Genomic DNA, 13003 nt, shown 5'->3' with positions numbered 1-13003 from the left:
AAAATCCAAATTTGTGATTGCACTAGGTAAAGGTTAAACAACTTTTCCAAAATTATTTCACAATGTAAAGAATCAAAAGTTATTACACAGGTAACATTCAATAAGTCACTACTATCTTTATAATAAATATAGAATTTATATTTATCAGCCAGAGGTCATGCTATCAGCCCTGAGAGCTGCCAGGCTCAAGGTATAAAATCATGAATGAGGGCTTATAAAGCATATGATGTAATAAATACTGTGCTATAGTCAAATATCTCGGAAAATATTAATGACGATGCCTCCATCCAGAAATTGCTGTAAAAGGGTGTGATAAAGTTTCTGAATAATGGCAAAGAGGCATGTGATAAAATCTGGAAGTGCTCCTTTATTGACCCATTGTAGCTATTCATTAGGAAACCATTTTCATTTTCTGATTCATCTAGGAGTAGAGTTTTACTTAATTTATAATAAGTATATGATAATGCCATTCTAAGGAAATTAAACCTCAGAAGTGGAAATAACACCTGGGGTACAAGAGCCTAGAAAATTAAAAAAAAAAAAAATATTTATGATTTTGAAAAAAAGGTCTTCTTGAAAAAGTATAAAAATACTTGATGATTCATTCCGGTTAGTTTCTAAGACGCATCATATTTGGTAAATTGTTAGTTGTCACTATGGAAAATACAGGGTAACTAGCCCTTATATTTGTCAAGTTCATTGATAGATGGTTATTGTTTTGTTTTTTTTTATGCATGAAATCTAAAACTAAAAGATATGTTTATATTATTTTTAGGACAATTCACATTATGGGAGGTTAAGTGAAAAAGCTGACTATGTATTGTCTCCAGTGGTTGATTCCAGTTTTGTTAATTCCCAAACCATTGAGTCCAGCATTGATCTATAACCATGCAATGTTCTTGGTTCTATACCTGACTAGTTTCTTCCTGGAGAGGAAGCCATGCACTATCTGTAGTATTGTATTCCTTGTAGCTGTATTCCTCATATGTTATAGCTGTGTGGGAAATTGTGTTCTGTGGCAGTGTCCAGAGCAAGAATGTCCTTCAGACTGTGACTGATGGCACTAGACACTTTGATTGTTTCATGGCTATGTCTGAATCAAGAATGTCAAGTCATCTGTGATAAAACAATGGTTAAAATATATTGTAAACAGAATGAATCTTATTTTTGTTTTGACTGTTGAAGTAAATTGTATATAAGTAATTAACAGTCATTGTCTATTTCCTTTTTTATCATTAATTATAGATGACAACTATTACAGCTTGCAGGTCCAAGTTTAAAAGTACACAATATTGGAACTTATATTGCAACCAGACTGTAAATAAATATCTCTGTTTTTGTACATGTAGAATTTAGCATTAGAAAAAATAGTGGTGTAAAGTGTTAACCAAGATATATGAAGAAATCTGTGTTGGAATACCGGTACTGTACCTAAAAGTGTATGAATATGTGGCAATATTATGACAGGGAAATCAATAGAGCAATGTATTTTTGTAGCTTAACATTTGCACTAATCTACATGTAACACTAGTATATTGACAAAATGCATTTCAGGGTGAAAATAGCATGGAAACATTTCTTGTTACTTGTTCATGAATCTTGTTCTTGTTTATAGAAAAATGTCCATGTGCCAGAGTTCTTTCATAGTTTGTGGGGTTACTATATGCCTTAATCATTAAACAAAATTCAGTTATTAAAAACTTTAAATGTATTTACATGTAGGCCTAATTTTAGAAATTTCTAAACCCAGCCACATGAGGTGGCAAGATATGTGATACCCTCCAAAAAGTTGCATGTCTGTCAGTCTTTTTGGCCACCTGTTCTTCCCTGCCAGTTTCCAAATGAGAACAGATCAATGAATTTGAAACTTAGTGCAGTTCTTATATACCTTAAATACAACTTAGTTCAAATTTCAACAAAATCCAAAATGTAGTTTTCGAGTTAAGCCATTTTGAACATTTTGCCACCCCCCATTTTCACAATTACATAGGTGGCGGGGATGGGGGGGGAATCACATGTTCTAATAATGCCCTATTTTTTCTCTGTGTATGTTTAAAATGGTAAACTACAACTGCATAAAGACTCAAATTCTTCATACTAACAAAAATTAGGCCTTCATGTAAGTACATTTAAAGTTTTTAATTTAAGTAGTCTCTATTTTGGTTTTTTAAAAAGGAAGCATATTATAAGATATACACAGCTTTACTATTACATTAGTAAGTTGTCCTGACAGTGTCATTTTATACTTATTGTTTATTGTGCTTGTAATATCACAGATGTATATGTGTGGAGAACTGTACGAATTTATGTACATTATTAATGACAATAATTTAAAAAAACATGATTTTTCCTAACTGCATTTCCAAATAAAATTTGTTGATTACTGCTTGTATTTTTTTCATATTATTGCTAAAATATTTGGGTTTGTATGAAAGTTTGTTGGTGTTAAAATATTGTCTGTAATGAAAATTGAGGTTGTATTATGGTATCATGCTATCAGTGGCTGGGTAATAACTTCTGTATAAGTGATTAAATCTTTACTGACTTGTACCACAAGAGGAAGCTTGAGATTTATTTTAGGGGTTGTGATCCAAACTATTTAGAAATAAGGGGTCCTAAAGGGGCCCCAAACAAGCATTTTCAACGTGTTCAGACAATAACTTTACTATAAGTTAATGAATCTCTATGAAATTGTACTTCAAGCTACCATACCACATAAAGTATAGGATTTATTTTGGAGGTTGCAACTTGAACCATGGGCCAAAAAGGGACCAGAAGCAAGCATTTTCGTGGTGTCTGGACAATAACTTGACTATCTTGGAAACTGTACCATATATATAGAAAGGTCTGAAAAATTTCCCAACAATGTTAGAACTGTCAAATTTGCGATGCAAATTTTTGTTCATTCCCTCCGCGGGACTCTAACTTGTACCGCTGTGACATCTATGGCAACACCGCCTGCACAAAGTCCAGCGCCCTAGACCACTCGACCACCTAGGCTATATAAAAATATAGCTTTCGCTGGCCGGGTCATTTCTCCTCGTAGGATTAATCTAGGGCTGTAACTTAGTACACAATGTATGGTAGTACGGGATAGTTCATTTAGATGTTATTATGTAGGATAGAGGATCATATTAATGATGCATGTCGCAACAAATCAATATTATACAAACGTCTCAGGATGTGACGACTCTATTTTATGGCAAGCCAAAGTGGACAAAAATCAATATTTTGTATTAGAAAATGAATTTCTAATACATGTATTACAAAATTACAAAATAATTTTTTAATATTAGAAAAGATTTTTTAATATTAGAAATTCATTTCGTAATATTAAAAATTCTTTTTCTAATATATCAAATTCCTGATTAAGTAATATTATAAAACATCACATATTTTGTAATATTACAAATTGAATTTGTAATATTAGAAAATCACTTTGCAATATTGCCAAAATCAGTCACATTTTTTAATATTACAAAATGATTTTATGATATTAAAAAATCGTAATTGAAAACAAGAAGTCCATTTTCTAATATTAGAAAATCAATTTATGTATGGTTGTACGGGACAGTTCATCTAGGTGTTATTATGTAGGATAGAGGATCAAATTAATGATGCATGTCACAACAAATCAATATTACACAACGTCTCAGGCGCTGGACTTTGTGCAGTTTATTTCAATAGAAATAAGCTATTCAACAAAGTTTCATGAAAAATTGCTAGAATCACTTTTTAAATTACCAGTCTATCTAGAAAGACAAACGTACTCAAACAACATACCAGTAAAATACTTGTTTAGGAAGGCAATTAAAAGAATATCAAATTTTCTATTTTTTATTATTGGATATAGGACTGCCAACTAAACAGAGAAATAAATAATTTACTTAACCTACACATTAAAAGGTTTGAATATACTTTAGATTCATAGTAATAAAATATTGCACGTTTCACATATTAAACATCTATTAAGAAAGACAGAGGTATACCAGGTAATACTTTTTAAATTTCCTTTTCTATATTTTGTCGTTTATTCCACTTCTTTTAATAGAAGAAAAAACAACTGCTGATGGTAATTGAACTCTAAAATTGTTACAGTGAATACAATGGTGATGTTCAGGAGACAAAGCTGGTCTTTTCTTGTTTAAATGACAATCATATGATGAACCGTCTTAGGTAGATAACTAAACATTTGAAAAGGAGATTTAAACTTTCATTCAGACATGTTAATTATCTGAGAGAAAGTTTTCTGAACACCACCATTGTTTGTGCTGATACAACTAATACAACTGATGCTTTTCACCTCTATCAGACCTATAACATCACTTCAAGGTACCACTCGAGATTGAAATCCTCTATCATAATAGACAATAATATTTACATAATACATAAATAAACTGGTATATGTACAGTACTATAAAAATAATCAACATAAAGTTGCATTGTTATTTTACAAAGCACTAAATCATTTAAATGCATTGGAACTTCTGATTTTATTCATTATGAATAAAAACATAACTATCAACATAATATTTCCGTTCACAACTCCTTCCCCCCCAAAAAAAATATTGGCAGTGAAATCAACTTTTACATAACAGAAGATCTGACAGAGTCAACAGATAAGAAAGACTTTACCCAAAAACTGTTTTAAATCAGTGTATTTTCCATATAGGAATATAAAGAGATTAGTTTTCCATTCGTTAACAGAAATAGATTAAATTAAATTCAAAACTCCTTCAATACACAATTCTCTAAGTATTCACGGTAGAATGTACCTATAATATTGCACAATGTAATAGTCCAAGGTCAGCCATGTTTATAACTAGGTACAGGTTTGACCAAATTTCCCCGTACTTTTTAATCCTCTCACATTAGGGAAGGAAACTCCCACAAAATCAATAAAAAAATTTAGAATCTTCCACAAAAAAATATCAAATTTGTTGGAGGTTTTAGGTTAAAATTACTATATTTTCTGTGAAAAGTCCTAAATAAATGAAGTTTCACATGTAAAACCCTTAATTTGGATTATCTACCTTTGGAGTCCTCAGACAAAAATTATATACCTTCATGTACATCTACATATGATTACTAATCTTCCTATAAAATCTCATCAAAATCTTTTAAGTAGTTAAGGAATTGTGCTTACAAGGTTTTACCATGTAAAACCCTTAAATTAGATTATCTCCCTTATGAATCCTTCAACAGTGAAAATATTCCTTCATGCACATCTACATATGATGCGCAAATCTTCCTATAAAATTTCATCAAAATCCGTTGCGCCGTTAAGGAGGAGTTGCTCTCACAAGAAATGGGGACAGATGGACAAACAGACAGACAGACAGACAGACAGGGTTATTCCTATATACCCCCAAACGTTGTTTGCAGGGGTATAATGAGATTGACAGTTGTAATGAGTATAAACATGTTCCCCAAATTGTATGCCTAACAAATATAAAATCTTTAAAAAATATATATATGTATTTTAACAATAAAACTGCAGAGAAAAAACTAAATAACAATAATATCAAATATTTGATTTCAAAGACTAGAAAAGTATGTCTTGGTTCAGGCAGTTATCTGTCTAACATTATGGATAAGTCTTGTATAAATTCACACCTCATTCATTTTCTAGAAGAACAGTAAGTCTCTTACATCCAGGAAAGTCCTAGTATTAAGTCATATATTATGTGGTCTTAAAATCTTAGATGAATAAATCAAGATGAATAAAGACTTCCAGCATCAAGATACAATCTGGCTACCTCATAACAATGTTCATATTGCTCCTGAAATTCATAAAATACTGAAAATGAAAGCATGGACAAAACATAAAATGTTCAACTTTTTCATCAATAAATTCATACCCTTTTTTAGCGTTATTTTCTCTTATTTCCAACAGTTCCATTACAAAAAATTGAAGTATTGATACAGTAAAAGAAGTACATTGTTAACTTATTATATAAAACAATAAAATACCAATAACATAAACATTAATATATCTGAGTTTGAATAGAAGTGATGGCATCAAAGAGGCAGTTTTATCAATAGAAGTGATGGCATCAAAGAGGCAGTTTTATCAATAGAAGTGATGGCATCAAAGAGGCAGTTTTATCAATAGAAGTGATGGCATCAAAGAGGCAGTTTTATCAATAGAAGTGATGGCATCAAAGGGGCAGTTTTATCAATAGAAGTGATGGCATCAAAGAGGCAGTTTTATCAATAGAAGTGATGGCATCAAAGAGGCAGTTTTATCAATAGAAGTGATGGCATCTAAGAGGCAGTTTCATCAATAGAAGTGATGGCATCAAAGAGGCAGTTTTATCAATAGAAGTGATGGCATATGGCATCAAAGAGGCAGTTTTATCAATAGAAGTGATGGCATCAAAGAGGCAGTTTTATCAATAGAAGTGATGGCATCATAGAGGCAGTTTTATCAATAGAAGTGATGGCATCAAAGAGGCAGTTTTATCAATAGAAGTGATGGCATCAAAGAGGCAGTTTTATCAATAGAAGTGATGGCATATGGCATCAAAGAGGCAGTTTTATCAATAGAAGTGATGGCATATGGCATCAAAGAGGCAGTTTTATCAATAGAAGTGATGGCATCAAAGAGGCAGTTTTATCAATAGCTTACAATTATTGTTGTTCAGTATATATATATATATATCTTTATTTATTTTTTTTGTGGTTGTACATTAAAATGATGACAGACTTACCTTATATACTAGAACTTCTGGTTTACGGTTATGAATTTGCCTGAATGCATGGAAGACATCAACATCTTGGTAGATATCTAAACCATCTAATACATTTGATACAGCACAATATAAAGCACCACGACTTCCACCATCCCTGTATGATTAAAACCATATTGTGAAATAGTGATACAAGAGAAGCAGTAATGAGACAACACACCAAGAGACAAAATACTATGTACAATACTGAGACATCCTTTAGCGTCAATACCAAACTTACACTGCAATTAATAATTTCTTATAAACTAAAAAATATCTTTTAAGACGAGGTATTCCAAATTAATTTGAAATGCATTGTTCATTTACCAATATGAATTTTCATCAATTTCAAAACTAAAGAAATCAGACCTTGAATTCTGATTTTTCTAAAAGAAAAGGGCAGTAACTCCTGAACAGTGAATGAAAGGAAAACAATAAGGATCCCAATGAGGATCAAAATGCATCCCCATTTCTGAGAACAAGGTATTAAAAGCTTTGCTACATAAAACTTTAATCTATATCAATACAATTTTATTTCTTGATTGTTTCACATACCATGATTGGTTGCATCCCTTTCCTATATAATGTTGATATTACACTCACCTGCAAATAACTGTAATAGGTTTTTGTCCCTGAGCTTCCTGCCATTTATGTATATCATTATGTAATTCAAACCAATAATCAGCATCACTTGGAACATCCTGGTTCTCTGACCAACCTGTTCCTATAAGAACCTTTATATCTAAACTCTTCTTAGAATACTACAACAGAAAGCATGGTCATGTCATCAACAATTTTACATTTTTGAGTAAGTACAATTGTTCAAGGGTGCCAATTTAAGTTTGGGTCTAACCACTACTATGGTATTTTTAGTTTTTTTTATAACTCTAAAACGTAAAATGAAACTCTTGAACAATTTCATCTCCACAGCAAATATAACACATCTCAAAGTTTAACCTTAAAAGCAAAGGGATTTGGCAAATGTTGGGATTGGGAACATTCTAATCAATGAGAACCTTAGAAATTAAAAATGTCATGGGCAGAAAAAGGCATCATTAGGGAAAAGATTCACCTGCTATATATGTTATCTATTTAATGTCAAAAATGGGATGTCACATGCAGTTTTAAGGAATTAATATTCTTGTCATATAAGGAAAACGTATATTAGGTTTGGGATCTGACTATAATAGTTTGGATAACAAAAACTAATTGATTTCAAAACTGTACTAAAAGAACTGAAGTTTGGTGATATATGACTAAGTCACTTCAACAATTCATTTAAAACCAAAGACAGAGAAATGTAGCTGAAAATGCATTAAACCATAAGCACTATCAAAGTAGGAATAATTCAAGATGATTTGCAACATGAAAAAGCCAACTTCCAAACATGCAAATAAAAAAATGTCAAATCATAACACAGACTTTTATATATCTTTTTTGGAAAACCATGCTTGTTCAATATGGAAGATAAAAAAGAATGCAAGATGCAATATTATCCTGGAAAAAACATGTGTATCAATTCTATAATCATGTAAAGTTTCAGTATAAATATACTTTTCAGTATATCAAGCCTTTTTGGCTTATTGTTAATAGATGCATTAACAGAGTACAGCATTAGTTGCAAGAGAGTTTTTAAAAGCCAATGATCACCAGAAGTAAGCTAAGCAAAAGTAAAAAAATAACAATCACAACATCACTAATTTACCTGTAGAGCTTTCTGCATACACATAAAATTGTATTAAAACAACATACAACTTAATATATACAGGTAGTTTTTATATCTTTTGATTGATTGACTGATTTTGGCTAAAAGTCCTGTGGCTGATAATATTCATGCATTTAACAGGAGAATGTTTGACCAATTGAACAGACCTTGATTTGTACTAGTCTGACAAACTGAGCCAGATCTGTATTGTGCTAGCTCACAGAAGCAACAGTGTATAGTTAGACATGCCACTCACTCAGACATATTATTTTAACTCTGAGCCAATCAGTTGTCACTCTTTCTACTACATACCATGTGTTTAGCAAAGAAGCAGTGGATACAATTTTTAAAGTCTTTGGTGTAACTGGGCTGGGGACTGATTGAAACCACATTCTGCCACACTTGAGAAAAGCAAGCTACTCCAAGACCACAGACAGGTCTATTTTGTCGTGAAGGATGTGGGAAGTAATAATCAATTCTGTTGTTAACTCTATTGTGCAAAGAATCTGGTAATATAGTTGTCAATTTCATGTTAGCTAATAACATTTTTTTTAAATTCACATTTATGACAGATAGCTCATTTGAATTTTATACAGTATCAGTGTAAATTATGATTGCTTCAGTAACATAATTTTTTATTAAAAGTAACATAATTTTTTATTAAAAATATATATACCTTATTTGATAAATTGAATGTCATATCTCTGTTTCCTGACTGGGCTACACAATTAACTACAAATGCTCCTAATGTCAATGTCTCACCCAAAGCAGGCCAGAACACCCCATTCTCCTGAAATATGAACCAGATGATAGTTATATAAGACAGCATCTTAATATACAAACATTGAATCAATTTACATGTATTGGATGATGTTTATCATAATGACACTACCTGTAACAGAAGTACAGGTAGTACCAGGAAATTTTCTAAATGTATCTGTGATCTATCTTTTTTTGCGAAGTTTTAAATTCAGGATCTTTCCCCAAATTATAGTATAATGCTCTTCATAAAAATATGTACAACAATTTTAATTTTTTGCATTGTAGCTATTACCATTATTTGGTACATGTTAAGAATACTATCACTCAACCACTTGTCAAACTTGGAATAAGGAGGTACAGTGCAATACACCAAATATCTGAGCATTTCCTCAAATAGAAGCTGAGAAATCTGTTACAGAAAAAAGTAAAGGACAGACAGATGGACAGACAAGGTGAATGCAATATAGCCCCCACTCTAATGAGGAGGGGTATAATATACACTTTCACTGCAGATTCTGTACTTCTAATATTTGATTGATACATGCACCAGTTTAATCATCTTTGAGTTTAAAACATACAAAAAAGACTAATAAATTGAAACATCACTAACATTATTTTAGGGCTGTTTACCTTCTCATCATAATGTATAACATCAGTAATGACAACAGTGTTAGATTGATAGTCATACAACATCTGCCAAAGGTCTATTACAGTGGAGTTCAGCGGGAGTTGGGTCAGAATAAAACCTTGTTGATTGTAATGTGACTGAAATAGAGAAACAAAATGTTCATTTACTATATTATACTTCATAAGCACCATTGTATTTTAGGTTTGGTATATTTATTCTATCTTATACTATAAGTATGAATATCATTTTCAAATGTTGCTTAGAATTCCTGTATTAATGTTTTATCACTTTGAGAAAAAAAATTGATTTATCTCCTCTTGATAAGATATTTAAAATATGTTTTTCTCTCTGTTAATCGATATTTTATTGATAAAATTAATTGAATGAATGTTATAATTAGAATTTACAAAATGGATGAAAATTGTGTCCAATGGACTACCAGTAAGAGACGATACTTACAGGTAAAATAACGGCATTGATGTAATCAGTACGGTTGACTGAATATGATTGTAAATAAGCCCTGTATCTATCAGCAGCCATCATTTTCATATCCCTATGTTTTTCTATATTTACAGGGTCATTGGCAATAGAATAATCATCTCTTTCAAATTCTGGTCTTAGCTCCATTAAACTCTAAAATATCAAACAACACTGTAAGTTATCACAACGGCTGACAATTTTTTGTTATCAAATGTGAAAAAATTCAGTTTTGGAAATAAACTTTTCATCTCTGCAATGTTTTTCATTGCACAGTAAAACAACCCTACAGTAAATAAAATTGTCTTTCTAAATTATTTATTTCATATGAAATGATTTAAAAGTGGGTTGTCTCCCTTTGTATAAACACATTCCACTTTCATATCAATTATAAAGTCATGCATCAAGCCACTGTATAAAATACACATTCTACCTTCCCAGAAAAAATCTAGCAATAATTCAATAGGTATACCTACCAAATATTCATCATGGACTTTGTCTTTGAAATTAGAATCTGCCCAGACTTGATAGAACATATCTCTACCCACTACTGGGTCTTTAGTACAAGCAAACATTTCTAATAAAGTTCTATGGATAAATATATACTGGCTCTGAAAAACAATGTGCAAAAGATGATTATTGGAAACCAATGTTAACTCAAAAACTTACTGAAGATGCAAGCCTAGATAGTGCAACATGTAAATGCAGAATAAAAATTAGTTAAGGTATGTACATAAAATTAAATAAATTAAAAAAAAATAGGATTAGTATCTAAAGACTACAAAAATACAAATACCATAAAACTAGCAATGCTTCATATTTCATAAGAGAATGAAATTTGTAACAGTAATACCTGAGTCATGAGATTGAAAAACAAAAATTTATTTGGTATTAAATGTGATTTACAATTGCACTTACCAAAGTTTGAACCATATTAACTCTATTCTGTCGCATTTCTTTGACAAATTGGTTAATAGATAAATAATATGAAGATTCTCCTTGTTTATGAAGAGAATCTATTGCTATTAAACTTCCTGTGCGACCAATACCAGCACTGAAAAAAATATTTAAAAAAGGAAATCAATGTTATGCAAATTTAAACATTTATTTATGATCTTAATTAAAAAATATTGGAACAATTGCACTCAAATTAAAATCAAATATTTCTTTAGTCACTAGGTAGGCTGAAAAATCATTAAACATCTTAGCAGATTATGATACTAACCATTTCTGACAGCATTGGGGCTTACGACAACTAAAAAATTATTGATACACACAAATACCAGTCCTACTAATTACTAATTACATAGTTACCATTCCACCATAAAAATACCTGTTACTGATATCAAATGATACTTAACTTTACATAATTTACGTAAAGTTAAAGATCAGTGCAAATTAACACTTTATCACCATTTACAGCTCAGTAAAATGTATTAATCTGTGATCATGAAAATAAACTACCGGTACTTACAACATACAACCATGGTGCCCTGGTGTAGTGGTCTGTGAGTTACCTACCTACAATGTACAACCATAGGTCCACCTAGTGTTGTAGTCTGTTGTGTAACTTTTCTGAGGAAGACCATAATTTGGAATGGATCTGGTACCCCATGATCAGGCCATGATGTGAAATGGAACTGTGTTATACTCCTTGTCTCGTTCATCTGGAAGTGAAAGATCCTTTTGATTACAATGATAAAACAAGTATTGTGCAGAAATACTTCATGATTAAAAATTTTCCAAGAACCAAAAAAAAAAAACCAAAACAAACTTAAAACCTTAGATCTGAATATTTCCTCAGTGCATTGAATAAGGGAAGCTTTCCGAGCAAAAGTCTTAAATATCGAATAAAAAAAAAAAAAGTCAAATTACCTCCCTTTCCTAAATTTGACCGTAAAAGAATATCTGCACGTTACTTCTTTTTTTTACCAAAGACTATAAACAGGTTGATTAGCCATTAAGTTTCTTAGATTCACATTAGTGCAGACTGATTTTACCACTTTTTTATAGCAAAATCTCAATAAGGTGGTAAAACTTTACCTCTACATCTATCAATGATATTTTTCTGATGGTGAAAAATGGATAAGTCTCCTCTGAGTTAAGAGATATCTGTAAACTGTTGAACAGTAAATCACTATCTTCTGATGGCCAGTACTTGTAACATTTGACCTGAAATAATGTACTTCACATTTATCCTTTCACATTTACAAAATAGGATAAAATATCAAAAACTTTTGTAATATTACAATATCAGGATTCAAAATGCTGCTGTTTTATTCAAAGAAATTTTTTTAAGGATAATTGCTGAAGATCTGAGATTCCTTTCATGAATGTAAAGAACTTTTTCATGTTTGCAAGTGGACAGCAGCCATATTCTTAAATATGCATGTCCAGTAGAACCTTGACCTTTGTGATATTAGTTATCTCCCTTTCTCCAACCAAAGCCAATTCGATCATATGTCCTTCAGATATTTATTAATACAGGTGAAACTCAACAAAAGGAGTTGAACAGATCACAGTCAGCAATTTTGTCCACTTATTACTTTCAATTTTAAAGCAGTAAAACAGAAGTCCATTCTCAAAAATGTTTTTGAACAGTAAAATTCTTCAGATCTCATTTGAAAAATTTTAAAAAGTGAACTGGTAAACTTTATAAGATAAATTCATCAGCCTTCTAAAGCAACTCAGATTTTGACT

General features: G+C 31.1%; 1 protein-coding gene across 4 annotated transcripts in view; it reads right to left on the bottom strand.

Moving 5' to 3' along the window:
• Nucleotides 1–3823: 3823 nt before the first annotated feature.
• LOC148629364 (uncharacterized) overlaps nt 3824–13003 on the bottom strand; it is a 37173-nt gene continuing 27993 nt past the window's right edge. For 3 of the 4 annotated variants that reach the window (XM_088549274.1, XM_088549283.1, XM_088549287.1), the window contains 10 exons: nt 12347–12475; nt 11825–11970; nt 11222–11357; nt 10780–10914; nt 10286–10459; nt 9829–9963; nt 9113–9226; nt 7335–7492; nt 6714–6849; nt 3824–5783 (listed from right to left, as the gene is read on the bottom strand). In XM_088549274.1, the coding sequence (XP_088405400.1) occupies nt 5715–5783; nt 6714–6849; nt 7335–7492; nt 9113–9226; nt 9829–9963; nt 10286–10459; nt 10780–10914; nt 11222–11357; nt 11825–11970; nt 12347–12475 (1332 nt within the window). In that variant the 3' untranslated portion in view covers nt 3824–5714. Of the gene's footprint in view, nt 5784–6713; nt 6850–7334; nt 7493–8436; nt 8449–9112; nt 9227–9828; nt 9964–10285; nt 10460–10779; nt 10915–11221; nt 11358–11824; nt 11971–12346; nt 12476–13003 lie in introns of all 4 variants that reach the window. The other variant, XM_088549276.1, reaches the window with a different exon arrangement.

This window comes from Perna viridis, chromosome 1 (genome assembly GCF_037379345.1).
Source record: "Perna viridis isolate PV_CMFRI_1.1 ecotype Kerala chromosome 1, ASM3737934v1, whole genome shotgun sequence".
Classification (NCBI taxonomy): Eukaryota; Metazoa; Mollusca; class Bivalvia; order Mytilida; family Mytilidae; genus Perna; species Perna viridis.
The sequence above is the reverse complement of the archived record's forward strand: the minus strand, read 5'-3'. Positions and strand labels throughout refer to the sequence as shown.